Source organism: Struthio camelus, chromosome 18, assembly GCF_040807025.1.
Source record: "Struthio camelus isolate bStrCam1 chromosome 18, bStrCam1.hap1, whole genome shotgun sequence".
Lineage (NCBI taxonomy): Eukaryota > Metazoa > Chordata > Aves > Struthioniformes > Struthionidae > Struthio > Struthio camelus.
The window spans coordinates 1777943-1805445 of NC_090959.1; the positions used below are offsets into that span (position 1 = coordinate 1777943).

At 44.3% G+C, this 27503-nt stretch overlaps 1 protein-coding gene across 1 annotated transcript; it reads left to right on the forward strand.

Moving 5' to 3' along the window:
- The first annotated feature begins 430 nt into the window (after positions 1-430).
- Positions 431-27285, forward strand: FAM83C (family with sequence similarity 83 member C). Its single transcript, XM_009679273.2, has 4 exons — positions 431-1275; positions 10709-10876; positions 14841-14965; positions 26016-27285. Exons 1-4 carry the CDS (start codon positions 721-723, stop codon positions 26851-26853), a joined length of 1686 nt encoding a protein of 561 aa, XP_009677568.2. The 5' UTR covers positions 431-720; the 3' UTR covers positions 26854-27285.
- The last annotated feature ends 218 nt before the right edge of the window (positions 27286-27503 follow it).

Below are 27503 nucleotides of genomic sequence, written 5' to 3' on the forward strand. Positions count from 1 at the left end.
TGCTAAGTGACCATATGAGCTATTACTCTCGTAGTTTGTGGTATTTAATGATGTGTGCTGTGCTAAGATTCCTGCCATGCTTCATACAGACACTGTGGCCTTGTGATATCAAAAAATGGTGTTTTGGCTTCTCTGCTGGGTGCCAGTGTGGCAAATCCCAAGTTCCCAGGAAATGCTCATCAGGAACCAGTAGCTATGGTTCAAGAATGAATGAGTTTCTTGGCCTAGTCTCATTACCTGTTACAAAGGATATTTGTATTTCATTATAACTGCCACTGAGAAGCATGTTTGATTTGGAATAGATTTCAAGCAGGAACAAGTCGCAACATCTGCATTTCCACTGTGAGCACAATGAGGGACAAAACAGGTTAGAACCTGCTTGGCCAAGGGTGGGAACGTCACAGGAGTGAAAGGGAGGGCAGTGCATGAATCAGTTACAGGGAAAGGGAAGGAGCAGATTGAAGAGCTGATCTTCCTCACCTTCAGAAGGTGAGTATCAGGAGTGAGGCTGGCAAAGCTGAGCAAGGGAGCTCCTCCCCCAGAGTGGGAGGCTGTACCTGGTGATTAACTCCCAAGCAGAGGAGTGGAGCTCATGTAGAATCCTGAAGGAACCTGTTGGGAGGTAACTCAGGAGAGTAAGAGAAGGCCAGGAAAGTCCTGGAATCTGCCAGAGGACTAATCCAGCTAGAGAGGCATTTCTTAGCATCAGTAGCTCTGGTAATGTTCAACTACCTAGCAGTAGAGGCAAGACTGCAGTTCCACCGCAGCTATGGAGGCCAGCAAGGGGTGTCTGGACCACTGAAGAGCCGTCTAGAGCAGCTGAAGAAGCCATGGTGGAGAGAGCCCACCCCGCTGGTGCTCCAGCACAGTGAAACAGCCAGGCTTGCCATAGATGCCTTTCTTGAGCAGGGGGAACGTGGCTACCTGTGTGCCATTGCTGAGGAAAGGGAGCTACCTTTTCTTTCCTCTCTGGACATGGAATATATGAACCATCAGAGAAGCCAAAGCTTTCTAGAACCCGGTGTCTCGAAAGACAAAGAGGCCAACTCTGCTGACATGGACATTGGGGACAGGTCCTCCCTCTACTCCGAGCTAACATCTGGCACCTACTTTCCACTTATGTCTGATGTGCACCCTCCAGAGCTGGAGCTGGGATGGCCAGGGATGCCGCTACTCACAACGTCTGGCCAGACTAAAGCCACTGCGATTTTCCAAAGAAACAAGGCTAACAGCATTAAGGATTTGCTTCGGTCCCTGATCAGCCGGGCACGGACGGTACGTATAGAGCTGTGTCCCTTGAGCGGGCTCTTGTACCACAGCACCTATCTTGGTGGTTGTTCCCACAACAGTACCCCAAATGATCCAAGTTGTTGTTGCTGTCTAGATGTCTGGCGTGACGTGATTGCTCTTTTTCTAGCAGATTTATAACTGTTCCTGCTCCTTTCCTTTCTTGTAAGTTTTTTCCACCTGGGATTTCATGTCATTTGGGTAGTGCCCTTTAAGGCTCTCTGCATCTCTATTGGCATGTACGCAGAGCACGGTATCAAGGCCCAAAGCAAGTGATAGGGTGTGCAGCGTTAACGCTTAGCTGTCCTAAGCCAGCAAGCATGCACCATCAGGCCCATTTTGCCCTCCACCACGGAGTCTGCAAGGCCAGGGCTTGTCTTGATCCATGGACGTGATATGAAGTAGGACAAGAGGATTGCACTGGTCAGCTGCTGTGGGAGAACATAGGCTCTAAGTAAACTTTGAACATGGGGGACTGAAAGTCCCTGCCTATGATTTGCAGTAGGTTAGACTATATCATCATATCTTCTAGCCTTGATGTCTGTGCCTCTCTGAGTTTGAATAAGATGAGCCCATTTTTGCCCTGTCATGCAGTTCCTGCTGGGTATGGATTGCCAGCTTTCAGACATAATAAAGATTGGACAATGACAATATTTGCCTGTCAAGCACAATCCTGATGTGGGTGTGCTCAACTGAATTATGCTCCTTATTTTTTGTTTCTTTTTACTTTGCCATTATACTATGTACTAGAGCAGCAACTCAGACCACTATCTCAGATACGTTTTCCGCTTTTATCACCTTTGTCCTCTTTATGGCTCTTTTCGTGTTTTCCACATTCATTCTCTTTTGTGCTATTTCAATAGCACAATATTGCTATTGCTCAATAGCAATAACTTTTAGTGCAAAGTTCACTTTGTGCCAATCAGTCAGCTTCTAGGCAATTTCTCTTATCGCTCTAATAGTTTCTTATTTAACTCGACAGTCACTCCATAAATCCATTACTATATAGCATATAAAGTAAGGACTAAAGAATTGTTAATCTTGGACTTCAGCTGTGTCAAGAACACAAGCCATTTCCCAGCAGATCAAACGAAAGCATTGTCTTCTATCACCATCTGCAATACTGAGAAACACAGTTATGTTGTCCCCCGCAGATCCAGCTGGGGCCATGCAGCAGCTCAGACTGCTGTGCAGCTTCATAACGTCATTGAACAACCACATATCATTGAAAGTCAGGCATGACAATGAGGTAAATGGGGATCTTTATTTTTTTTTTTAAACCAAAATAAGACCCTTTTGCGACATAAGCTATTGCCCAGTTGTAAGCAGCTATTGCTTAATACCTGAATGCGCCTTTATAGGCAAATATAGGAAGTTTTGTTCAGGAAGTAAGCCACAAAAATCTTTGTTTGTCCTTGCAAGCAGCTGATTTATGACATCCTAAACACTCTGAAAAGTCCTGTGACAGTTGTTGCGTCATTTTAAGAAACAGGGATTAAGACATAGCCATGGACAAATGCACAACGTAAATGATTTCTGAGGAAATGTCCCCTTGACACCTAGCGCAAGTCCCAGATCTCTGATGATGTTTTAATCAGCGTGTTGCACCCTGATTCTTCAAACCACATGAAAAATATCTTACTACTTTCTCAGTTTGCATGAACTTGCCAGTTGCTGCAGAGAGGTTGCCCAGGCAGTAAGCACTCACAGAGGTGCTTTCTTGTACACTTTGAGCTTTTTCCCTTTTTCTGCTTGGCTTGGAAAGGCACTGAGAATCTTCAACTCTTTACATTCAAGCTGGGGCTTTTCATGCAACATTTTTGACTGTGTTGTGTAAAATGGGATAACAAGCTGTAAACCATCTTATTGGTTCATTACTAGTGTTTTACTGACTTCTGGTTTAGCAGATCTGGCCAATGCTTCCCATGATTAACTCTATGATTAACTCTATGATTGCTTCCCATGATTAACTCTCTGAACAGCAGTTCAGCTCCTTCACAGTCCCAGTTTCACATCTTTAAGTAGTTCACTGATTCATTTTGCTCGTCAGAACATCCAAAGGGATATTATTTGTACAGTTTTTAATATCAAGAGAGCAACCAGAGGTAAAAAAAAATCTTTTGTCTGAATTGGCAGTAGCAACCCAACAGAGAACCACCTACTTTTCACTTTTGAACTGCAGGTTTTGCAGTGCAATGGTTCAGATGCTTTCTGCACTAGACTTTAAATTCTCCCTGCACCCCTCCTATGTCTGTGTTCTCTTATGTGCTTACAGCTAAAACAGAAGGGAGATAGGGTGCCAGTGGGATGTGGGAAAGATATCAAGATCCCAAAAGGCTTCTCCTGGGTCCTGTAGACAGGAAGGTGTGCATCTTGAAATGTTGTTTGCAGTTTTCTCCTGGACAGTCATACTGAACAACATCAGCTGATGTGTTTTGCAACAGCATATTTGTACTGACAAATCATCGAGATGGACGTTTGTTTTATTGGTACTTTTTGCTGGTGTGGTTTGTCTTTCTACTTTACTGTATTTAACCACCTGTCTTTGAAGATATATTTTCAGATTTGAGCTTTTCTTTTTGCAGATGTAAGAAGATGCAGCATAACGACACCTAAGCCTTCATTTGTTAATATTATTACAATTTTTCTTTTGTTGGATGAGCTCCAAGCTATTTTGAGATGTTCAGACTACTTTTCTCCCCCCTCTTATGCAACTCTGACACTGGCTGCATGTCTGCATTTACATGCAATGGTAGAAGGGTCTTTAATGGTCCCCAGAGAAGCAATATATTGCTTCAAGTGGCAACACTACAGTAATGACCCAAACCACACTGCTATTGGCAAATACCAGTAAAACCAGCTGTGCTGGTTAGAAACCAGACAGATGGCAACCCCAGAGGGATGCTGGTAAGTGCTGTAATTCCCAAAGTGATGACTGCAGTCATTGCTGAATTGTGAGTTTCCAGAAGTGGATTCTGAAATGTCATGATTTAACCCTACAATGGCAAGGAGTGAATTTTTTAGAGCCTGTGGGGCAGCTGTGTCTTTGTGGTGTCCTGGCCTGCCAAGACTGTGCCGTGGGCTTGGAGGCCGTGATCAGCATGGTGAGCACGGGATGATGAACAGGGAGGTTCTGAGCCGCCCCAGCCATGCAGCTCCCGCCACGGAGGCCAAGGGGCTGAAGGCACTGGATATACTTTGCTCAGGTTTATAAGGCCAGATTGACTTAAATGCCTAAGGCTTTTTAAACATGAGACAAGTTGTCAGGAGCCTGAGTTGGAAATGGTATTTAGCTACTTAACTTGTAGTGCCGTATTGGTCTGTTGAAAATTACGTTTGAGGTTTTAGACCTTGCTTTTATGACAATACTGCCTCCTTAGGAGCTTTCAAGGGGAAGACTTCCAGGGTCTCTTGGCTTTGGGTCCAGCTGAGGTTACTGTAAGAGCTGCCTGCTTTGTTTACTGAGAGGACACTGATTGGACTGGCCCTTACAGTTGGGCTGCAGCACATAGGCTTAGTATGAGCAGCCCCCAGCCTACAGGAGTGCCCTGGCAAGGGCGCCTGCTCCTCCAGTGCACAAGGCCATGACAGGGCACATTCTGCCCTCTCACCCCACCACGCTGCCCTTTGTTGCAAACCGCAGTTCATGCAAGGCTGCCAGCCTTCCCGCTTTCTTGCCCCAGCAGCAGCTGTGGGTGCTTGCCAGCACCACCAGGACCAACACTACCCAAATCCCTCCTTGTGAAAGGATCACATGTGAAAAGGCTGTGAACAAAGCCGGAGCTTGTTGCACCTCCTGATGCCAAGCAAAGACCCGCTTTGGAAAACATGAGTCTATCACACGGGGCTCCACCCATCTTACACAAGCCAGCGTCCTGCTGCCTGGGGCGCCTGTTCCAGTGCCAACGCCAGAGAGCTACCATGAGGTTGCCAGGAGATGCAGATCTGCCTGGCAGCCAGCTGCGTCACAGCCTGGGGAGCGGGATGCCGTGGGTGACTGTTGCCCAGACTGCCCTACGCAGCCATGCGAGTGCCTGCTCTGCCTTATCCCTCTCACAGTGGGCACCAGGGACCAGGGGTGCCTTTTTTGGACAAACAACAGCCCCAAGCTCTGCTGAAGCCTGTGAGCACCAGTGGAGACGAGTCCGCTGACTTGTTCCTTCTGTGCACACTTGGCATGCATCGTGCAGCTGAGCCCAGAGAGTTTGGGGCTGAAGGAGCTTCGTTCTCTCTCGAACTCCTTTGTCGTATTGGCTTTTCAAGCTAAGTTTAGATTGTCTCTATGGCCAAGTCTGCCCCAGGCCTAAGCCTCAGATGAGCCGGGATATTGTGAGGCAACTGTGGCTGAGAGGGACTTGCCTGGGACCCCGCACAAGGTTTGAGCTATTGTTTTTTCTTGCTGCTTCCTCATTAGATGATGCATAGCCCATAAAAATCACTTGGTTAAACTGCCTGGTCTTACAGCCCTTGGTCTTCGGCTGAAGGCCAAAATGGAAAGACATAGTGAAGTCCCACTTTTTCTGTAGGTGTCAGCAGCACCTAATGTCAGTGGCCCAGCAGCAGAGTTAATGTGGGAAGTCAAATATGTTTCTCTCACTGCTTTCAGAGACCTCCTCCCAGAAGCTGACCCTACTGTCCATGCTGGATGCTAGGATTTCAGGAGGGTCAGGAGGGGACGATGGTTTGCTAGAGCCTCATATGGCTTCTGGGAAGACAACGCTGGCAAGGGCCATGGCTGTTTGGAATCAAGCTCTGAGGCCTGTGTTTCCTAGGACTGGGCTCAGAGGGTGGAGGAGAGGTGATTTTGGCCTAGACAATAAGAATGTTTTTTAGCTCTTGCTGAGGAGGAGAGGTATATTGCTTTCTCACAGCTGCCTAGCCTCCTGCTTGGATACCTGGGAGCACCCTGACATCTAGGAAGGTACTCCCTCATACCTTGCTGTGGTGGGCTGTGGGGGGTCTGCTGCAAAAAGGAGAGGACATCCAGGCTCTTGCATGACTGCCAGGAAAGGAAGAGGAGTCCTGGGCCTGCCAGGATGGCCTGCCTCAAATACTGGGGGCTGGGGACACTGCTGGGTCTTTGTGGGCATTCAGATGGACTGAATCTGGGAGATCATGTAGCAAGAGACTGCCTGGTGGACTCTGAGGCCATGGGGACCTAGTGGTGAATAGCAGGGACACGTTACCTGGAGACCCTACTTGTACCTGGTAGCCTCCTGCTGCATGGCTGTCTGTGCTTCTGACATTGCGCAAGTGAGTCCTGCGTGGGGCAAGTGCTGGCCCATTGCATGGGCTGTAGCGAGAGCATACGGGAGAGGTGCTGTGCCTGCAGCTTCCTCAGGCCATGCGGGCAGGAAGAGACGATCAAGGCCAGTGCTAGCATGGTGGCAAGCACAGCTGTGTGAGGTGCCTCACAGGGACAGTGGTCTTCCGGAACAGTTCAGATGAAGCCAAGAAATCTTGCCCACTTGCAAAGGGCTAAATTCACAAGGAGCAGACATCTCAGAGAGGAACCTTTGGGCATTCCTGCCTTATGCTACCATGGCCCAGGTACAGAGGGTCTCTTGGTGGTGTGTGCAGACAGACAGAGCTGAAGCACAGGGCCGAGAGGAGCCAGCATGCTAAGCAAAGGATTAGATAAGAGAGCAAAATAAGGCCGGCAGGGGCCCCTGCTCTGCTCATGGCAAAACACAGAGCAGGAGAGCTACCCCACCTGCCAGGCCATTGGGCCCAGCCTGTGGATCTGGAGCAGAGATGTGAGCCTGTCCCCGTGTCCTAGGTGCAGCAGTACTCTGAGCTTCTCTTTCCTGCAACTGTTTCAGGTCAGACCCATGAACCTGATTCAGGCAGTGCCCAGTTTAAAGCCTGAACCACTGCATACAGAAGAGTTAGTCTCACAGCCATCATCAGCATTTAAATTTTTATTCAAAGCGGAGCAGAAGTGGCAGAAGAAAGCTCACCCCACAGAGTCTACTCCACAGGTGCCTCAGGCCGTGGAGAATTGTATTCATGGTCATGCTCTAACACAGGCAGAAAAGGTTTCTGAGAACAGGTTTCCCACCTTCTCACAGGATGTATTATGGGCAGCAGGGACAAGCTCTATCATGGGTTTTGCACGCCAGGTATAGTGCAGAGCACATACATTGAGGTAAATAGGGCCATTGGAGCTTCACTGAAATGCTCAGAGCTCTTGGATCATCTTTATTGGGGCATTCTCTACTAGGTACAGAGACTTGAAAGCGGAGTTATACACACAACTTACAAGTGCCAAACAATTATCTTATTTACTGCTAAGATATTGTAAGGACTGGGACTAATATGCCTGATTAGTAGTTCCAGTATTTTTTCAGCTTTTGAAATGAAGCTGGCCTGTCTGTAATTCCTTGGTTACCTCACTTTTTTCAGTCCCCCAGCATGTTACCATCTTCCCTGAGATCTTAATATTAACCTTTAATGGTTTGAGGTCTAGGTTACTGGGCCGTTCTGTGAGCACCCTTCAGGGAAGTTTGTGAGACTTGGCTAACCATCCGTCTCAGCTTTCCTGCCCGTTCCTTCCTTCTCCAAGATGCTCCTCCATCCCCAGTACTAACAGTGGTGGCTAACAGATCACAGCTGTCACTTCCTGATCAAAATAGCAGCCTTCTTGCTGTTGTCTGCTGGCAGTGTCAATCTTTGCGTAAGAGTAGAGCAGCTTCTCCAGTCACATCTTAATCTGTTTATGGCCGATCTCCTTTGATCCATTGTCCTGGTTGCAGGTCATTTTATACTTTGAATTTTCTTGTTCTGGGACGACTCACTTGTACTACATACTTGTCATGACTTACCTTTCATTCTCTATTTTTTTTCTAGGTTTTGGAGAGTTCATTTAGCCAGGATGGTCTCTTACCTTCCATCCCATCTTTCCTCCACAATGGGCTGGATTGCCATTGTCGCCTTCATTCTCGTTCTTAAAGATTTGCTAATTCTCTTTAACTTCTTTTTCATTTTAAACCTCCTCCCTTAAAGAGCTTATCTTGCAGTTCTCTGGTCTATTGAGAGAGATTTTCTCTAAATACATTTTTTAAATTTTAGTGTTATTTTTTCTTCCTACTCTTAGGATTGTTGACTATTGCTTCATGGTTGCTCTCACCAAGAGATTTTAGAATATCTACCTTTTTATGGACAGAGTCGAGTTCAGAAGAGAACTCCCATTAGTTATTTCTCCATCTTTTGTATAAAAACCTGTCACTAGTGCATTTCAAGGGCTTCATAGGCATCTCTATTTCTTTGCCAAAAGATGACTGAACAGTTAAAGATTTCTCCTTGCCACAAAAGCCTGAGCTCTGGATAACTCAACCCATTGCCCATAATGGATTTCATCCATTTTATCTTTCTCGTCTGCTGAGGTATGGGCAAACCCCAGTATGATGACGTTCTCTTCTACTTTATTTATGAGGCAGGTTCTTTCAGCTGGTTGACATCATTGCAAGGCTGCTTCTATTATCTTTGAAAGCTCATGGCAATCACAGGATGGGGAGGGACGAGATGTAACTCATAACTGAAAAAGGCAAATATCACACCCATCTTCAAGAAGGGCAAGAAGGAGAGACTGGGGAGCTACAGGGCAGTCAGCCTCACCTCAGTAAGCTATATCCAGGCACATGACTGTGAAAGCCAGCATGGCAAACTGTGCCTGTCCAACCTGAGTGCCTTTGTGATGAGATGACTGGCTGTGTGGATGAGGGGAGAGCAATGGACGTTGTTTACCTTGACTTTAGGCTAGGACTTTGACATGGTTTGCTATAGTCTTCTTACAGTCAGATTGGTGAGATACAGTTTGGATAGGTAGACTACAAGGTGGGTGTAAAAACTGACTAGATCACTGGGTTAAAAAGTGTGGTGATCAGAGGTTCAAAGTACAACTAGTGGTGTTCCCCAGGGGTCAATACTCATGGCAATATTGCTTAACATCTTTATTAATGACCTGGATGATGGGATGGAGTACAACCTCAGCAAGTTTGTGGCAATACCAAATTGTGAACAGTCAATAAGCTGGAAGGCAGGGTTGCGGTTCAGAAGGACCTTGGCACACTGGAGAAATGGGCTGACAGGAACACCATGAATTTCAGCAAAGACAAATGCACAGTCCTGCCTCTGGGAGGGAATAACCCCATGCAGCAGGATATGCTGGTGGCAATTGCCTAGAAAGCAGCTTTGTGGAAGGGGCCCTGGGATCCTGATGGACAAGTTAGGCAGAATCAACCGTGCTCTTGTGGAAAAGAAGCTCATCCACATCCTGGGCTGTGCTGGCAAGAGTGCAGCCAGCAGGGATCGTTCTCCTCCATTCAGCATTGGTGAGACCCCCTCAGCAATGCTGGGCCCGATTTGGGCTCCCTAGTACAAGACAGACACTGACATACTGGAGTGACTCCAGTGGACATCACTGAGATAGTCACAGGCTATCATATGGAGCCTATGATAGGAAGAGGCCAAAAGACCTGTTTGTTCAGACTGGAGAAGGGGAGATCTCATTGCTGTCTTTGGACACCTAATGGGAGTTTATTGAGGAGCTGTGGCTAGAATCTTCTCACACCTGCAGAGCAAGTAGATTAGGGGCAATGGATACAAGCTGGAACCAGAGAAATACTGATTACATATTAAGAAATTGTTTTTTATGATAAAGGTGATCAGACACTAGAACAGGGACCCAGAGAGGCTGTGAAAATCTCCATCCTTGGATATATTCAAAACTCAGCTGGAGAAGGCACTGAGCAATCTGATATAACTCTGAAGTTGGATATAGCTTTGACATTGGCCCTGCTTTAAGCAGGGGCATATGGGGGAACGAGATGACCTCCAGAGGTCCCTTTCTGCTTGTGTTATTTGATGAGTAAGTGTAGTTCCCCCTAGGGTGTGATCTTGGGACAAGGACAAGTACATACTAGATTGAGATACCACCTCCCTTACCTGGCAGTGTGTCCTTCCTGAAGAAATGATACCCCCTTATATTAATATGCCAGTCATCCGTGGAGTCACTCTTACACCAGCTGAATCATGATTTTGGCCATTCTCAGGCTTTCCTGTTTATGTATTCTGGCACATTTGTTTAAGACAATATATATTGTTGCACAAATGATCTTGAGAGTCTGTGTGCATGCACTACCCTTCCTGCTATTTTTTTTCTGTGAATGACAGATTGATGAGATAGGAGGTGGCAGGGTGGGGAATATCTTCATAGGTATTAAAAGTGATTTTATCTACCATGGTGGGGTAAGGACTATTAAACACAATGGTCCAGATGCAATCACCGCTCTTGGCTGTACTTACCCTGAAACTCTGGAGGTTTGAAGACTTAATTCACAGTTTGTAGCACAATCAACTTGGTCATATGATTTCAACAGTCTTTTTTCCATCCATCCCCCACCCCTTTTCTCCTGGCTAGGTGATAGCAATTGTGATGGATCTGTTTACAGACATGGAGATACTGTGCGACCTGCTGGAGGCCTCAAGCAGACGGCATGTCCCTGTTTACCTGATCCTGGACGAAGAATACTTGAAGCATTTTGTGGAAATGTGCAATAAAATGGCTCTGACTGAAGACAACTTCCCAGTAAGTTTTCAGTCGCACTTTGGATGTGATAACTAAGCCTTAGAATTGATAAAAAAAAAATGCTACTTCCCTCTAGCTGGTCTCTAGGACCACTTGCCCCACCTTGTCTAACTGTCCCAGGCTAAGAGATCATGGCTGTTTGTTCTAGGAAGTTGAGATCTGTCTCTAAACACAGAGGAGGAAGAAGAAGAGCCCTTCTAGTCCTGTGTCTTGGTATTTTGTGGTCTTCATTCCAGTTTTACACCCCACAAGTGTGAGGTCAAGGCAAATAAGACAAAGCCTTACTGAAAGCTTGGCTGGGCTAGTGCAGACAGACATACAGAGGTGGACCAGGAAACTTATGTTCATGTGGACCTGTACCATCTCCCCTCCTGTGGATCTGTATCATCTCCTCTCCTTGTCCTCTCTCTAACCTTGTCCTAGGACACAGAATTGCAAGACTTAAACTCCTCTTAGTTCAAATCCCTCAGCTTAACTTTAGATTCGGGCCAGAGCTGTGGTAGTGCGATAACTGTGCGGCGAAGGGAATCAGAGAGTGCCTTTTGAAGTCCTGATGCAAAAATCTACCGTTTCCTCCTGACTCTGGTGCGCAACCTCAATGTGAAACCAAATCTTAAAAATGTCCTTGTAGGATCTGCTTTTGGGCTTGTGATTCAGCCTGTGACCTGAGTTCGTGAAGGATTTGTGAAGAGCCTGGTTCCCTACTCAATGACGTGCCCATTAGCAATGGCACGTGGTGCCCAGAGCAGACAAATAATAAAAACTAAAGTGTCAGTGTGGCAAGCTCCCTTGGGAACTCCTAGGCTCAGTCAGTTGACCACCATATAGCCTTCTGGCTACCACCTACCCATGGAAGATGTCTTGCCATGTCATTTGTCAGTCTTGCGAGGCCAGCACTCGTGCCTGTGCTCCTGCTCGGGGTGAGCAGGATTCCCTGGAGTCATGGGGTTGATACTCTTCCAGCCACCCAGTTCATATATTTCCCCTCTTCTTGGTAGAGGATGCTTGGAGGTTATTCAGTTATCTCAAAACTGTTCTTAATTAAAAAACAGGCTATGCAAAGATGCAAAAATAAAGTTTTACAACATTCAAAATAGACGCAGTTACAGCTGTCTTAACTTCTCCTCACTCTTGACCTGTCTACACAAAGTTTAATTTAGAGAGGCTTTCTTCTTCCCCCATTTTGGTGATGCTCTGTCCTTTCTTGTTTCTCACAAGCCAGACCCATTTCATCCTGCCTTTTCAGATGGCAACTGTTAGAGAGAAGCTTGTCGTGCTGGAGCACATTCGCTTTCATAAATATCTACATCAGTGAAGTCAGCTGGTGGATCCAGATAAATCTCATCACCCCAAAATGTATTTTATTTGTTTCTTATCCAAGAATCTGGCCATTGTTTTTAATGAAAATTGCCATTGGTTTACATCCATGGAGATGTCTATGTCTCTTTGTTAGACTTGATGTCATCTCTTGTACTTGAATAACTAATTAACACTTCCCTCCCCCACTCAGTGACTCATTCGCAGGTTTCTATGTGAAGTGCCTCTTAGGCTGATGCATGTCAAGCAACATTAACATACATGCTTGGTATTCACATCTAAATGGAATGAGTATACATATTTTATTCCTGGTTTTCAGTTGAGACCAGATATGATGGTAAATCTCCATTTGGATAACTGGTGACAAGCTGGGGTTTAGTGGGGAATTTGGGGCACATCACCCTCCAGCATCTTACTTCTAAGAACATTGTATGAGCCTCATGGTATCAAATCCCGGAGCTGAGCATCAGCAAATCCTGCAGTAGTGCTTCAAGCATTGGCAGCGGTCACAGCAGAAGACTCAACTGTTTGATTTTTCAGTTAGTCGTCTACTGGACCTATGACTACTGTCCAAGTCAAGTGAGAGTGATACATGGCAGTCTGGCTTTCCTGCAAGACTTCATGATTCTCATCCTGTTTGGAAAGTTTGGGGTCTGGACTGACAAGAGGAAGAAGAGGATGGAAGAAATGAGCAAGGTAATAGAAACTCAGCCAACTGTTGGAAGGACAGAGGGAGTGAAGAAATACTGCAGAGAAATCTATGGAATATCCCTTACTTGGAGCGGTTTTAACTTCCCTGAGGGGATAGGAAGCTCCTCCCAGCGAGAACAAGAATTACTAAAACCTCAGCCCTGGAAGAAAAAAAATCCTGTGTTGACTGGCAACAGGATTAGTTGAACAGCTCTCCAAGACACCAGTGTATCTTGCTCTCTTTCAGCAACCTGTTGAGGCTTTTCGTAGGATCATAGGACAATTCAAGTCGGAAGGGACCTCAGGTAATCATCGTATCTCATCGCCTGTTCAAAGCAGTGTCAGCTATGAGAGCAGATAAAGGTTTTCAGGCTCTTACCTGGTCTAGTCTTGTAAATGTCTGGGGATGGAGACTGCACAACCTCTCTGAGCAATGTGTTTCAATGGGTGACTGTCTTCAAGGAGAAAAGTTTCTCCTTTCCCCTAGGTGACAAATGACATGTTCTGGGAAGCAAGAAGGTAACAAGTGAGGATAACAGTGCAAAGGTTGTGAAGCTTCAGTCTGTCCCTGCTAAAAGTTTACATGAGCTGAAGAGAAGACTGGACAACTACTTGGAGAACGGGTGGGGTTACCACTGAGATAAACCAAAAGACGCTCAGGAAGTCCCTTGAGCAGAAAACAGAGGCTGCAACAGTATTAGGAGGCAGCATCATAAATCATTGTCCTCTTCCTACTCTTCCTTAGCTACCATTGACCACTGTAGAGATAGACTATTGGGTTTGATAGGCCCCTGGTCTGGATGAGATTTGCTGCTTTTGTGAAGCCTTGCAAGCAGTGGTGCTCCTTGCACCGGCAGGGAGACTTCCTCAGAGTAAGAGTCAAGCACGCCCTGCTGCAGTGAGCTCCCCAGCAGATGCTGGGCTATTTCCAAGAAGTCCACCTACCACCTGCAAGGACTGTTACAGAAGAGGAAGGCTGGTGGGAGTGGAGCTGAGCTCTGCCTTCGGCAGGGTGACCACCTCCTGCTCCTCGCCCCTGAGGCACAACTTCTGCACTGGGAACCCCACGTGAGGCCAGACTGGACAAGCCAGTCACTGGCTGAATATGGATGGCCCTGTGAACCCACACATCTTCCTTGGGAGAAGGGGGAGGAGGAGAGCATTTGTAGACAAATCACAACTACTCATGTTTGTCTTTTTTGCCTGCATCCTGGCATCGGCTGTTGAAAAATGTGTCTGGCCAGACTGGAAACTCCTTTGTGGCTGAGGGAAGGCCTGCCCAAGCATGCACCAACCTCCAGCATGCAACCTCTCTGCCGAGGGACAAAACAGTACCAGCAATGTGCTTGCACACCATCCTGTCACAGCTCATCACTGCTGGTCTTCATCTTTTGATAGGCTGGTGCTAGGCAGCGCAGGTGACTGGGAACTGGCCTTGAGGTGTAGTATGGGATGATCTAGTATGCCAGTGTTGATGCAGCACTAGGGATGTTTGTTTACATACTAGATGTTTTGTTTAGCACTGCATCATATAGACCAGTCCAATAACTGTATCCAGTGTTCTCTGTTCTCCTCTTCGGCTTGCCCCAGCTAAGGTGCAAATAACATCTATTATGGGCAAGCGCTTCATCTGATGAAACGCTCCTGACAGATACTGAGAGCCTCATTATATAGTCTCACATATTTCAGAAATGTTCTACAACATCAGGATTCTCCAAATTTTTTTCAAAATAACATTTGCAACTTGTTAATATTTGCTGGTATTTTTATCTTATGGAAGCAGCATTGTGACAAACTATTTTGGTATGCAAAAGCCAGAAAATACTTTATGCCTTGCTACATCCTACTTTCAGAAATAGGGCTCCAGCTTGAGATAAGCCATCATTGATACCTAAGGGAGTATTCCATTTTAATTCAATGCATAGCCTCTTACCAATGCTCCTTTCTTTGGTTTCAGAACATGCGCATAAGATGTCTGAGTGGAGATACATACTACAGCAAAGCAGGCAAGAAATTTGTGGGCCGGGTTTTGGAGAAGTTTACCCTGATCGATTGTGACCAAGTTCTTGCTGGTACATACAGGTGAGAAAAAGCAGCAATTAGGGCAACAAAGACTGATGACACCATGAAAATACTCAGTGTCAAAATGCTTGTTAAAACCCACAGAATAATGTGGCTCTTGTTCTTTTTCTTCTTTCTGATAAGGATACACTGCTCTCCCTCTTCATTTCACCCTTATATATGACATTTTCATTTTGGTGATTTACCTTCCACCCCATCCTCTTGCTTCTACCTTGCTGCTTAACTTTCAGGTATTATTAACCTCCTGTCTGCCAACACTAACACTTCCTGGACCCATCTGTCTATGAATATCGCTTCATTTCTTAAAAGTGTAAAATGTGCCCTACCAGGTCAGATGATGCTCCACCTAGCCTAGGTTTTTTCTCCAGCAGTGGCAGTAGGAGATGCTGTTTAGGGAGAGCAGCAAACCTGGCTACTATCTGCAGTCCATTCCCCTTGTTCTCTGACAGCAGGTGCAACCATTGCATTAGAGATGTTAGAGAGTAGATCCCTACCTATTCCCTTTAGTATCTGTTTTAGATCTACTGTTCTCGAATTTGCCCAAGCTCATTGTCTATTTTAAACCAGTCTTCTACTTGTTTCATTGAGTGTCCCTAGTTCTAGTGCTGCAGCTGCTCCGTTCTGCAATCTTTTTAATTGTCTTTTTCTGTATCCTCTTCAACCATGCTGTGTGCTTCTCGAGATGCGGAGACCAGAGGCACGTGCAGCCCCCAAGATATGGATGCACCAAGGTTTTACAGAAGGTCAAAAGAATGCTCTCTGCTTTGTTATTATCACCCTTCCTGATGGTGGCCAGCATTTCACTGGCTTTTTTTGGCTGACATTGCACATTGAGCTGATGATTTCAGAGAACTGCCAGCAATGACTCCAAGATCTTGCCTGAGCTGTAACTCATTTAACTGCACCTCCCTGTGCTTGAGGTCACTGATGAACACGTTGAACAAGACCAGTCCCGGCACCAATCTCTTGGGCCTCACTGCTGACTCTTATCCATGCTGAAAAGTGACCATTAAGCCTTTGCCTTTTGCACCCCATGCTTTAACTAGCTCTCAGTCCATAATAGGACCTTTTCTCCAGTCCCATGGCGACTTAGCTTTTTAATATACTTTTCTGGAGAACCTCATCAAAGACTGTTTGAAAAACGAAAAATATATACACTTTATCTGTGTCCTTACTGGCACCCTTACAAAGCTGTGGGAGGTCCATGAGGAAGGGCTTGCCCTTACAGTAGCCTTGCTGACCCTTTTGCAAGAGGCTGTATTTTTCCAAGCCTTCAGAGAGCTTGTTCTTCACAGCAGATTCTGCCATATCCCAGGAGAGAGATCAGACCCTCTTGTCTGTGGATCTCAGGATCCCCTCTGGAGCCCCAACTGTAGATGGGATCATGATGGCAACCTCCCAGTCCTCAGTGCAGCAGCTCTTTGCAGTGACCCTCACTGGGGTGAGACACGTTCTAGTGTCATCAGCAGTAACAGCTGAAGCAAAAAAGTCATTGAGCTTCTCTGCTATGGCCTTATCATCACTGAGTACCCCTTTTAACCCACGGGTCTCAAATGGCCCACCAATTCCTTTACTGGCTGTACAGCATTTTGAACGACCTCCAAGCTGCTTGTAATCATCTTGAGTTTTTGGACTGCTCCTTTTAGGTGTTTTTTGACTAACTGCTTCATTTTTACATAGTTCTGTTCCTTGAAGTTGAATATCCATGCGCTGCATTTATTTAGCTTGCTCTCTCCCACTACAGAGTTAAAATTAATTTTGTTGTGAGCATTATTACAAAGTGGCTCTTCCATTTCTACCTCTTGAACTGTCTTGTGCATCATTCCAGATCACATCCTGAATAGCATATTTCCTTGTGGGTCAAACAATTTAGACTTCTTAATCTGGGAAGTAATCATTTATTGCTTCCACAACTCAACCTAGTGAAGCATTAAGTTCATCTGTATAAGAGTGGATGAAATCTTCCGCTATTACGAGCTGTCCTAATTTTTCAGCTTCTCTAATCTCACTTAACATTGTCTGATCACCATCATTGTTCTAATTGTACTATGTTTTTATTATTAGAGTCTCAGATTTCCATCTGTAGGTCTTTCCCACAATATTTCCATGCTGTTGCACATCATATTATCCTTCACATTCAGTGCAGCTCCCCTAACATTACAGACTTTTCCATTATTTCTGTAACATTGGTGGCCTGGCAATATGGTATACCATAGGTTTTCCACCTTCCACCAGGTCTCCTTGATTACTTGTCTCCCTCTCTCTCTTGTCTATCTCCCAGCCAGCGCTTGCCAGACCCTCAGTCCACCAGCGTCTCAGCCTGTGCTGCAGCTCCAAGCTGCACCTTCACCTCTGCTCTGGCTTCATCATCTCTGAATGTGGAGGTCTTACCTGATCAAACTCTAGCAGTATAAAACTGAAGTGCCTGGTCTCAACTGATTATGTAGCATCTCTTTATAATCAATATGAAGAACAATGTCTTTGGAGGCAATTTAATCCATCCTAAGACAAGTGTCTAAGGACAATGGGGCTGAATCAATCACTGCCTGGAAATATATATCCATCTCCATTGACTGTAAGGGGATATTAGGCAACTGAGACCACTAATTTTGGGATGGCTAAAATGGAGCATGTATCTGCCGGATTGCACTCCACAGCTGGAGGAACATCTGGTGCTCTTATTTCCCTGTAACCCAGTGTATTGTCCGAAACAGAGATTCGGTTCTCTGGGTCAGTTCCTCCCTCTGCTGTTTTGGAGAAGCGATTTGGGCCTGTCATGGGCTCTCTTTCTCTACACCTATGTTGTCGAAATTTCTCAAGTTCTGGAAGATAACTGTTCGGATGAAAATGGCCTTATATCTGGCCCTCTGCCATCCCAGTAAGTACCTTATGTTCTGGACTATAAGAACCAGTCTCTGGAATTGTTCTCAATAGTGGACAGAAAAGTTTCTGCAGAAGAAATCTGAGGAGGCTCCTACTAGGTATACTGTAGCCTAGTAGTATACTCAGTACAGTAAATAATTAGATTACTCTCCCTGAAGGTGGAAGGTGGGAAAGCTAGATTGAAAGGATGACAATAGTTACTGAGCAAAGCTGAAGATCATTTATCCAGTATCCTGGGATGATACAGGCCAGAGTACAAGAACAAAGCATGGTTCTTATCCGGTAGCAGGTTTTACAGTTCAGCAGTCCTGTGCACGAGGATCAGAGGATTCAGGACCTCTGAGATTGTATGTTGTATGTGCTTCTTTATGTTTGCTTTCCCTTAAAAGACATTTCTTCCACCTGTTTGTTTAATTATTTTTGGTTGTTCTGTCTTTGGCTTCCACAATACCCTCTGGCAATGAGTTATGCAGTATAATTTATGCTTTGTGTGAAGAAGTGATCCATTGTATTTACATTAAGCCTATTGCTAGATAATTATACTTGATGTCCCCAAATTCCCATAACCTGGGAACAGTAAATCACTGTTCCCTACTTACTTTCTTGACTGCACCCATGATTTCACTTGCTTTCTTTATAATCCCTCATATGAATCATCTCTTCTCCAGCTGAAGTATCCTGGGCTGTTCAATCATTACCCATACAGGAGAACTTCCAGATCTTTAATATTAATCTCTCTCTTTTGTGAGAGGTGTTGACCAGAACGGCATGAAGTGGTCAACGATACCCCACTACACTTCAGCATAGTGGTAAAATGATGTCTTCTATCTTGTTTTCCACCCACATTCTGGCAGCTGCTAGTCTGTCTGCTGTTTGCTTTTTTGACTAGTGCTAAACATTGAAATGATTCTTTTGTTGACCTATCCAGGGCAATCCTGACCTCTTAATGTGATCTGAGAGCTCATCGTTGTTTCAGAGACTACTAGGGTTTTTGCATTAGTTTGCATTTATTGACATTGAACTTTGTCTATCATTTTGTCTCTCATTCACCCTACACCATAAGATCCTCTTGCAGCTTATTATCCAGTTTTCTTTTGACTACCCAAGATAATTTTGTCATATATGAACTCTGACATTGACTGTTTCTACCATTTTCCAGGTCTTTTTTGACTATGCTGAACTGCAAAGATCCCAACACAGAACTTGTGGGATTCCAGTGGGTAAATTGAAACTATTACTAGCAATTTGTCTCCCATTTTAACAAATTATTATTCTTTGGGAATACCTTCCTTTATACTCCACAATCACTTCTTTAAGAGCCTTTGGTGAAAGACCTTCTGTTCAAAATCTGTTTGAAAATCCAAGTATCCTCCATCAAGCAGATCATATGTACCTCTGTGTTTGCTGCCTCCTTCAAAGCATTGCAACAGGCTTTTGAGGCAGGGTGTCCTTCCACAAAAATATGCTGAGCCTTCAACATTATGATTATAGTTATTTATGCATCTAATCATTTTACTGTCTATTTGGTTCTACCAGTTTGTTCAGAATGGAAATAACACTGGCTGGTTTGTAGTTTTCCAGGAGTTCTTTAAAAGGGTTCACATTTGCTTCTTTCCATTCCTCTGCTACTATGTCCAATTTTAAATGATAGGTTATTCACTGGTTAATAATTGGAAAATTGCTGACTTCCACTGTTTGAAGGCTGTTTGCTTTAATATTTTCCTTTACTGCACCTTTTAACTATGGTGACTTTTTGGATGCTTTGAAATGTCTTTATTTTGATAGGTACATTTGCTCTGAGCCACTAATACAGCATCTTTAAACAATCTTCATGCTGCCTCAAGCATTCAGACTTGTTGGTTACTCTTTTCAAATTCTTTTTAACAGCATTCCTCACTTTCTCTTTTAAGTTAAATATTACTGTTGTGGATTATTTTGCTTCTTAAAGAACATCTGATATGAGTACATCATAGTGATTTTTGCCTAGTGGCCTTTACAAAGAGTCTTTCTGAGCTGGTAATGTTATTTCTCCTTTTGCTGGTTTTTCTGGTTAGTTTCTCAAAAAAGCAGTCATTTATAATATCTTGAATGTAGTTTCTGCAGCTCTCCTAGTCAAGGCCACTATTCTACATGGATATAAGTGAATCTCCCTTTATTCCTCTGCTTTTTGCCTTCATGGCCTCTCAGCTCTTCCTTAGCATGTCATATTTTGAATCAGTACTCTGTTCAGAAAGTTCACAGTATAGTCCTAATAGTGGAGTTCCAATACACAGGAAACATATTTTATTTGATGATATATCATTTATGTTATTTGACTTATTTTTCTTTAATGTGTCAGGCCCCTGCTCTAGCAACACCACGCCTATTTGTCCTTTCTGTATAACTTGTTCCCGTGCAATTATACTGTTCCTTGATTTTCTTCTGCCCAGTAAGTTTCTGAGATGCCTCCTGTGTCAAAGTCATCATTTCAGCACAGATATTTCATAACATCTGTTTGCTTTTTTAGCTCAGAGGATTTGTACAGATGCATGTAAACATTTGCATCTGATCTGGTTGCTCATAACTGAACCTTTCTAAACACAGCTTTATTTGTTTGGCTGCTTCTCATTGTTTCTAATTTCTTACCCGAGTTTTATTAATTTCCTTCCTGTCCTTATATCAGAATACAGGTTTTATGTTTTTATTCCTAAGGTAGAGTGAGCCATCTCAAACTGTGTGGTCTTCTACACATGACAGCTTTCCTCCAGACTCTAATTTAACCCTCCCTATATCTTTTACATTATAATGTGCAGCAGCCAGGTTTCATTTAGGTTAAGAAGGAATCCGCTTATTTCTTTAAATAATGTCCCTGTAGTTTTCCAGTTCCTCGTGAATCTACCATCCTTTCCCTAACACAGTTTCCTTAACCATGTACTGAAATGCTCTTTCTTACTTCTCTGTCCCATTCTAAGCATGGTATATAGCATTTCCTTAAGACTACCAAGAAGATCCTGATCTTTTTTAGCCTTCTATTTAGGTACTTTTATTTTACTCCCAAGACCTAGCTTATCACTCTTGGAGTTAATGGGACCTATATAGATGTTGACCAGTGTCTTCTCTGTAGCACTCCCTAGATTAAATCCAAATGTCTCTGCTCTCCCTCATCCTAGCAAGCAGCTTGCCCTTCATTCTTTGCTGACATCCTGCCTCATCATTAATTCACCCAGGACTGTATCTGTGTCCTGTCTCCCATAGACATGACACAATTTAGCATCTTCTCTATGGTATGGTTTTTATGTCTTGGGGATGGTAACCATGCTGACCCTCTGTCATGTCTTTTCCAGACTCAACATCCCCTTTTCCTCAGAGGATACCCCCTAAGCCTCCAATGATTTTCTTTGCTTTCTTGTGAAGTCTCCACTTGGTCAACCTCTTCCTTAACATTTGTTGTCCTAAACTGACACGGTGATCCATCTGAGCTGCAGTCGAGTGAAAGTATTACATAGATCTCATAGACCATAATGCAGTTCATACATTCCCAGGATGATTGCTTTTTTTTCCCAGCTCTGTGACACTGCAGACATACTCTGCACTGCACACTGTTTTCCTTAAGACATACTCTAACCCCTGATCTCCTGCAGAGCTGCCACCTGGTCATTCTCCACCCTGTATTTACCTTGAATATTTCCCTATTGAACTGCATCTGATTTTTTCAGAACCTTTTTCAAATTCAATATAAATTTTAGACTGTGCATTCCTTCTCCCTTTGATATGATTTGCCAGTTTAATAAGCGTGTACTCTTCCATCCCTTAAGCTTCCAATGAAAATAGTGGTTAACATCAGAGCCAAGATGCCAAATCCCTCTAGAGTTTCAATACATCCTTCTGTGCTGACAGTGAACCCAGATATCTAGTCTCTCTACAGCCTCTCTTGCAGGAGGTGATTTTCCTACTCAGTTCTTGACTATTCAGGTATTCAGTAAGTGCCTTTTAATTCTTCAGCTGCGAACCAAGCTCAGGGCTCTTATCTTAAACAACTGTAGGCCAATTAGTTTAGACTCCTCAACTTTTCTGTCTTTATTGATTAAATATTTATTTCCCTTTGTTTTCCTTCTTTACCATTATGTTTTTTCAGGTGTTATTTTAAGGTAACAGAGTGAATGATATGAAGGCATTTACTAGGGTAGCAAACAAGAGAGAGGAGCCCGGGGCAAATGGGGCTAAAGCTGAAATTGAAGGTCTAGTATTGAGTTTTTAAATACTCTATCAGATCAGGGAGGGTAACGAGCAGCTGGAGAAGAGCCCATGTGCTATCTGTATTTAACAACAAGCAAAAATGATACAGAGACATTTGGGCTGGTATTTTTAAAAAAGAAAAAGAAAAAAAAAAAAGAAGAAGAAGCATTTCCTTGAGAGCCAAAGTGACACAAAAGTGATAAAACTGAAACACAGAAATTACTGAATAAAAATCAAAACAGCTTATGTTGTAAACTGGGATCTCGTCAGCTGGAAACAACTGAGGTAGAGAAGTTGAGTGTGACTAACTGCGAGTCACCTGCACAGTACAGCAATGGGAGGAACCGTAGCCTTAGACTGTATTGCAGTTTTCCATGGGGACACAGGGAAGAACTAATCCTGTTGTCAAAAGTGCTCTTGAGATTGACACTTCCTCTGAAATACTGCATGGTGTTCTCATCGCTTGTGCTCAACACAAGCTGGAGCATCAGGCCATGGGAATATTTTGGCAGAACAGCCAAATAGACTGTGGTGTTTCTCAGACCACATGTCCAATCTCCTCGGAGGTGATGCTTCAGCTCCATCTCCTGGCCAAAAGCTGAGCTGCAAGTGTTCCTGAAGGATTCCTGCTCAGGAGTGTCTGAGAGTAAGCTAGGGAAGGAGATGGCCTCCGTCCTATGGAGATACTTTCCCAGATTTCAGCAATTTGTGCCTCAGGGTGCTCCAGAGCTGGAGATGGTATCTCCATAAGCAATAGTCCATTATGGAAAAATTAACGGCAGGAAAGTCCTACTGCTTTTTGAACTCATATGAACTCCTCGCATCCATGGTGCCTTGCAGTGAGGAGTTTCACAGCTTGCCTGTGTGTTGTGTTGTGCAGGGAAGTACCTCTTCTTATCTGTAATGAATTTGTCACCTGTTAATTTCATTTAATGCCTCATCTTTATACCAGAAGAGACCAGGAATGAGCATTCACTATTTCCTCCATGCCACTCATGAAGTAAAAGACTTTTATTGGTTTGTATCATTGGCTTTTCCTCCCCCTGTCATTGCTCTTCCTCTCCAAGCACTTCTGTGGGGATAGCCTGCAAAGGCATCTGGCCAAGGCCACCTCACCCACTGCTGAAGACTATGTAGTTGTCTAGGAGGACGGATTTGGGCAGCAGGGCTGTGTACTGTATCTTACCAGATATTGCCAAGGTTTATGATGACCCTGGTGTTCCTGTTTCATACCAAGGCACAAGAGCTCAGGTCTCGCTGTTCCATGCCCCTCTGGAGGCCTAAGAACAAGCACCTGATGACACAGGGCTAGGAGGCAGCTGCAGTAATGGGTATAGTATGGCTGGCAAGGTCATATCCACCTATTGTGGAAACCTGTGTTACGGCCAGGAAGAGAGCTGCGCCTCGGCACAAGTCCAGAGCTGGCTTGCTTGGACAGCATCCTTCTGGAGAGCTTTGCAGGCCAACAAATGGACTGGAGAGGGCATCGCAGGCTATTTGGCAGAAAACGTAGCGGCTGAAGAAGTATCGGGACCAGCAGCAGCAATTCTGGCAGCAATGGTAGGCATGATACTCTTGCAGGCCGCTGAACGGAGACTGTCCACATACATAAAGGCGCAGCCCTCTCTCACAGAGCCTGCCAGCAGGACTGAAGGTGGTGCAGACACATGGATAGTGTGTGCCAGCTGTGCCATGCTATAGAAGGGTGCAAAAGGCTGTAGAGTAGGCACTGAGTCAGGGATTTGCACTACGGTGAGCAAGCACAGCACTCTTGTGTAGAAGGGGAATAGCTTTAAGCAACGTGGATGGCAACACCACCGCTCCATTTGTCCCGGGAGCCAGGCAGTTCCTCTGGGATAGATGCCTTTGGCGATATAGATAAAGGCTATGTGAAATCTTCCTTCTCTGGGCATTCAGATTGCCTCAAAGAACTTGCATAGCTTTGTGAGAGATGACTTTCCTCTGAAAAAGCCACCTTTCCTGTTATATCATATTTACCCACATGCCCATTAATTGTATTCTTTAGAAGAGTTTCTACTAATTAGTGCAGTTCATTTATGGGGCTTAATGGTCGGAAACATTAAAAAAAAATATATCACATTAACAACCTTCCACTCTCCTGCTAACAAAGGCACTTTCAAGTCTGAAATTACACATCACGGTTAGCAGCTGAGCTATTTCTTTCTTGAATTACTTTGGCGGTCTTGGCTTAATGTTACCTGGTCCTTCTTACTGTTTGTTCTGGTGATTCGTTTTCTAATCTCTTCTACAGAGATTTCAATTTGAGACTGATCCTCTGTCATGTTCTATGTAAAGGTAGGTTCAGAGCAGGTTCCCAAGCTCCTGTATAGTAAACACTGATGCAGAGGAAGTCTCTGAGCACTCCTGTTACATATGGAGCATGTGTTAGCCCCAGGGAGCTGATTAGTGTGTTTCTTATGCTTTTTGCAAAGTGTGCCCCAATCATTTGGAAGGATAGGCTTTCTGATTTTAATAGCTTCTCTTCTTCTGTCATTTAGCCATCCCAACTATTGTCTGTTTTTTCTTATATCCTTCCTTTAAGGTGTATGCATTTGCTCTGAGCCCGCAATATGGGGTTTTTGGATAGTCTTCATGCCAACCAGAAAGGCTTTTTCACTCTTTTACTTCTTCTTCATTCTTACTTAATTTCCCTATCTTGACATTAAGCAGAACAGTATTGATTTTTTTTCATTTTTCGTTGCTCTTGGGGACAGGAGGGGTGCAGAGTGTAAGTATATTTTTTCTTCAGAATAAACATAATAACTGCATACTGCCCAGGAGCAAGTCAAGAGCTGCTTTTCCTACAGTAAGTTCCCAAATATCTTTTCTGTGAAGTAAACATCGATGGCTCCCAAAACATAGTGTCAGTATCACGTCCTGAAATGACATTTACTCTATTTACTTGAAAATAATTGGAGTCTCCCATTATGACTGCTCTCCTGTAGCTTCTGTGATTTCATCATATTCTTGCCTCGTCAGTATCTTGCTTTAGCAGCTGATAATGCACCCATAATGAGATGCTTCCATCCGCAAAGGTTCTACTTTATTTGTTAATATAGTCTGTTAGTTTGGTTTGACTATAGCAAGAATAAAGAAAAAGACGATGATTGGGATGTCAGGAGCCTGGGCTGCCTACTGTGTGAAAGGAGTTTTCCTGTTTAATCTGGGAAAATGAGAACTGGGAGGAGAAATGTGGTTACTATCTGCACATAAAGAGGAGGAAGAGCTATTTAAATTACAGTTTGGCACAAAGAACAAGTGGCATTACACAGATAAGGAAAAAATGCTGACTCACAATTAGTGAAAGTTCTTCCCCCTGAGAACAATGGGTGATGGTAATATCCTTCCAGCAGGAGCAGTTGGGCAAAACCGAATTCTTTTTTAAGGTGGAACTACTGAAAGGGGTCCCAAGACATTATACTGTGAGAGCAGGGACTGGACTTGCCACACACCAAAAGCGGGTGCCACAAGAAGAGAAAAGAAGTCCAAGCATGTATTGATATTCTTGATAGAAGAAAAGGAAGGACTGAAACATGGTGCTGTGCTTTTGGCCAGGGACTGACTGCTTTTTTTACACCTTATATAAAGCTAAGGAAAACCTGCCATTAATGTTTTAAAGGTTTCTACACTCTTAAAGTTAACACGCAGGATATTTCTTGTTCATATTTTCATACAATCCATTAAATCACTGAGCTGAAAAATGCCAGTCTCTGATCTACAATTAAATGATCACTTGGGGGTTGTTTTTTAAAATTATGTAATGAGTACATCCATCTCTAAAAGTAATCTCAGACTTTTATACAGCAGAGAAGGTGTTAATTTAATGACATAATTGAGTAGCAAGAAATCATTCAAATGCTAAAATCAGTGTTAAGTATCTCCTCACTTTGTTAACAAGTGTTACGTGTACTTTTTTTTTCTCTTCTTGCAGTTTCACCTGGCTTTGCAGCCAAGTCCACACCAGCCTGGCGACCCACTTCCGTGGTCAAATTGTTGCAGACTTTGACAAGGAATTCCGGTACTTGTACGCCGAATCCAAAGCAGTGACTAACTTTTGTGTGCCAGATTCTGGAACATGCCCCTCTTCTCAGAATACCTCAAAGGATGCAGAATCCCTTTTAAAAGCTGCCCAGGTGAACGATGCTGAAACCTCAAGCCCCTCAAGCAGCCTCTCAAATGTAAGCATCAAAAGCATAAAAATGTCTCCATTTCTGAAAAACTCCACCTGCAATGTACACCAGGAAAAGCAAGATTTGAGCCCTGCTTATGTTAATAAAAAGGGCAAGGAAGACACCTCTCCAAAGCCTACTTGCTTTAAGCAACAAGGGGAACCACCAGACTCCTCTCACTGTCTTCCAAATAAATCCGCCTCAGCTGTGCAGGGCAAACCAAATCTCTGCTCCCTGCTGAGGCAGGAGCAGAATTTGCAGTCCCTTTCGGAGGGTGCCAATAGCAACGGCACAAGTGAGAAGCAGAAAGGGCCCACCGCTACCTCCAGGGAATGGACAGCAGACAATTTTTATGGGATGGAAAAAAGACAGAGTCCTGGACAAGGGAAATTGGACCTGATATCTCCATACAACCAGCTAAAACGAGAGAAGAAAGCTGCAGTTCCTTGCTATGATAAACTCAGTGAGGAAATGCTGATGGAAAAGAATAGTGTGTATGGGGCTGAGAAGAGAATGACTCTTGGGCACAGTAAGCTGGATCTGATCACCAAATACAACAAGTTAAAATCTAAACAGATACACAGTCGATTCGAACTCTGACCTGGTTCTTGTGGTCCTTGAGATGTCCTTTGATCTCATTTACTAGTGGTTGTTTTTCCCTACCAATCATCATATCTGGTGCTTGAAGTCAAAATATGGGTGGCAAATTGGTCTTATTCCTATCGAAAGGTATCAATGCTATGCTGCAATCTCCAATGTGTACAGATGACTGATTCAGATGGGATTAGCAAGTACAATTTAAATTTTCAATTACAAGATGATGGTAAGTGAGAGAAAAAGAAAAAATCCACACTGCTACTTTACCCATTTTTAAAAGGACCATTTTCCCCAAAGCTGTTTTGCTCTGATTGTAAGCTGTTTGACCACTAATGTCTTCAGGATTAACACAGGTTTTCTTCATGTAGCCGTTTGTTGCAAACAAAACGGTCAAAAGGCAGGGCAACTTTGTTAAAAATAAAGATGTTCTGGTGGAAAGAGCTGTGTTGGGTCCCTTGACAGGAGGTGCGCACCCCGGGCTCGACCTGGTCCTCCTGTCGTTGAGCTGCCTGCACCGAGCTGTGCCATGCTGGGAGGACGTGGGTGGTGGGTGCACATGGGCAGCCTCAGCACCCTCTGGTGTCTGCACACATGTGGTGTGTGCACATGGCTGGCATCTGCTCATGCGTGGTGTGTGCACATGGGTGGTGTCT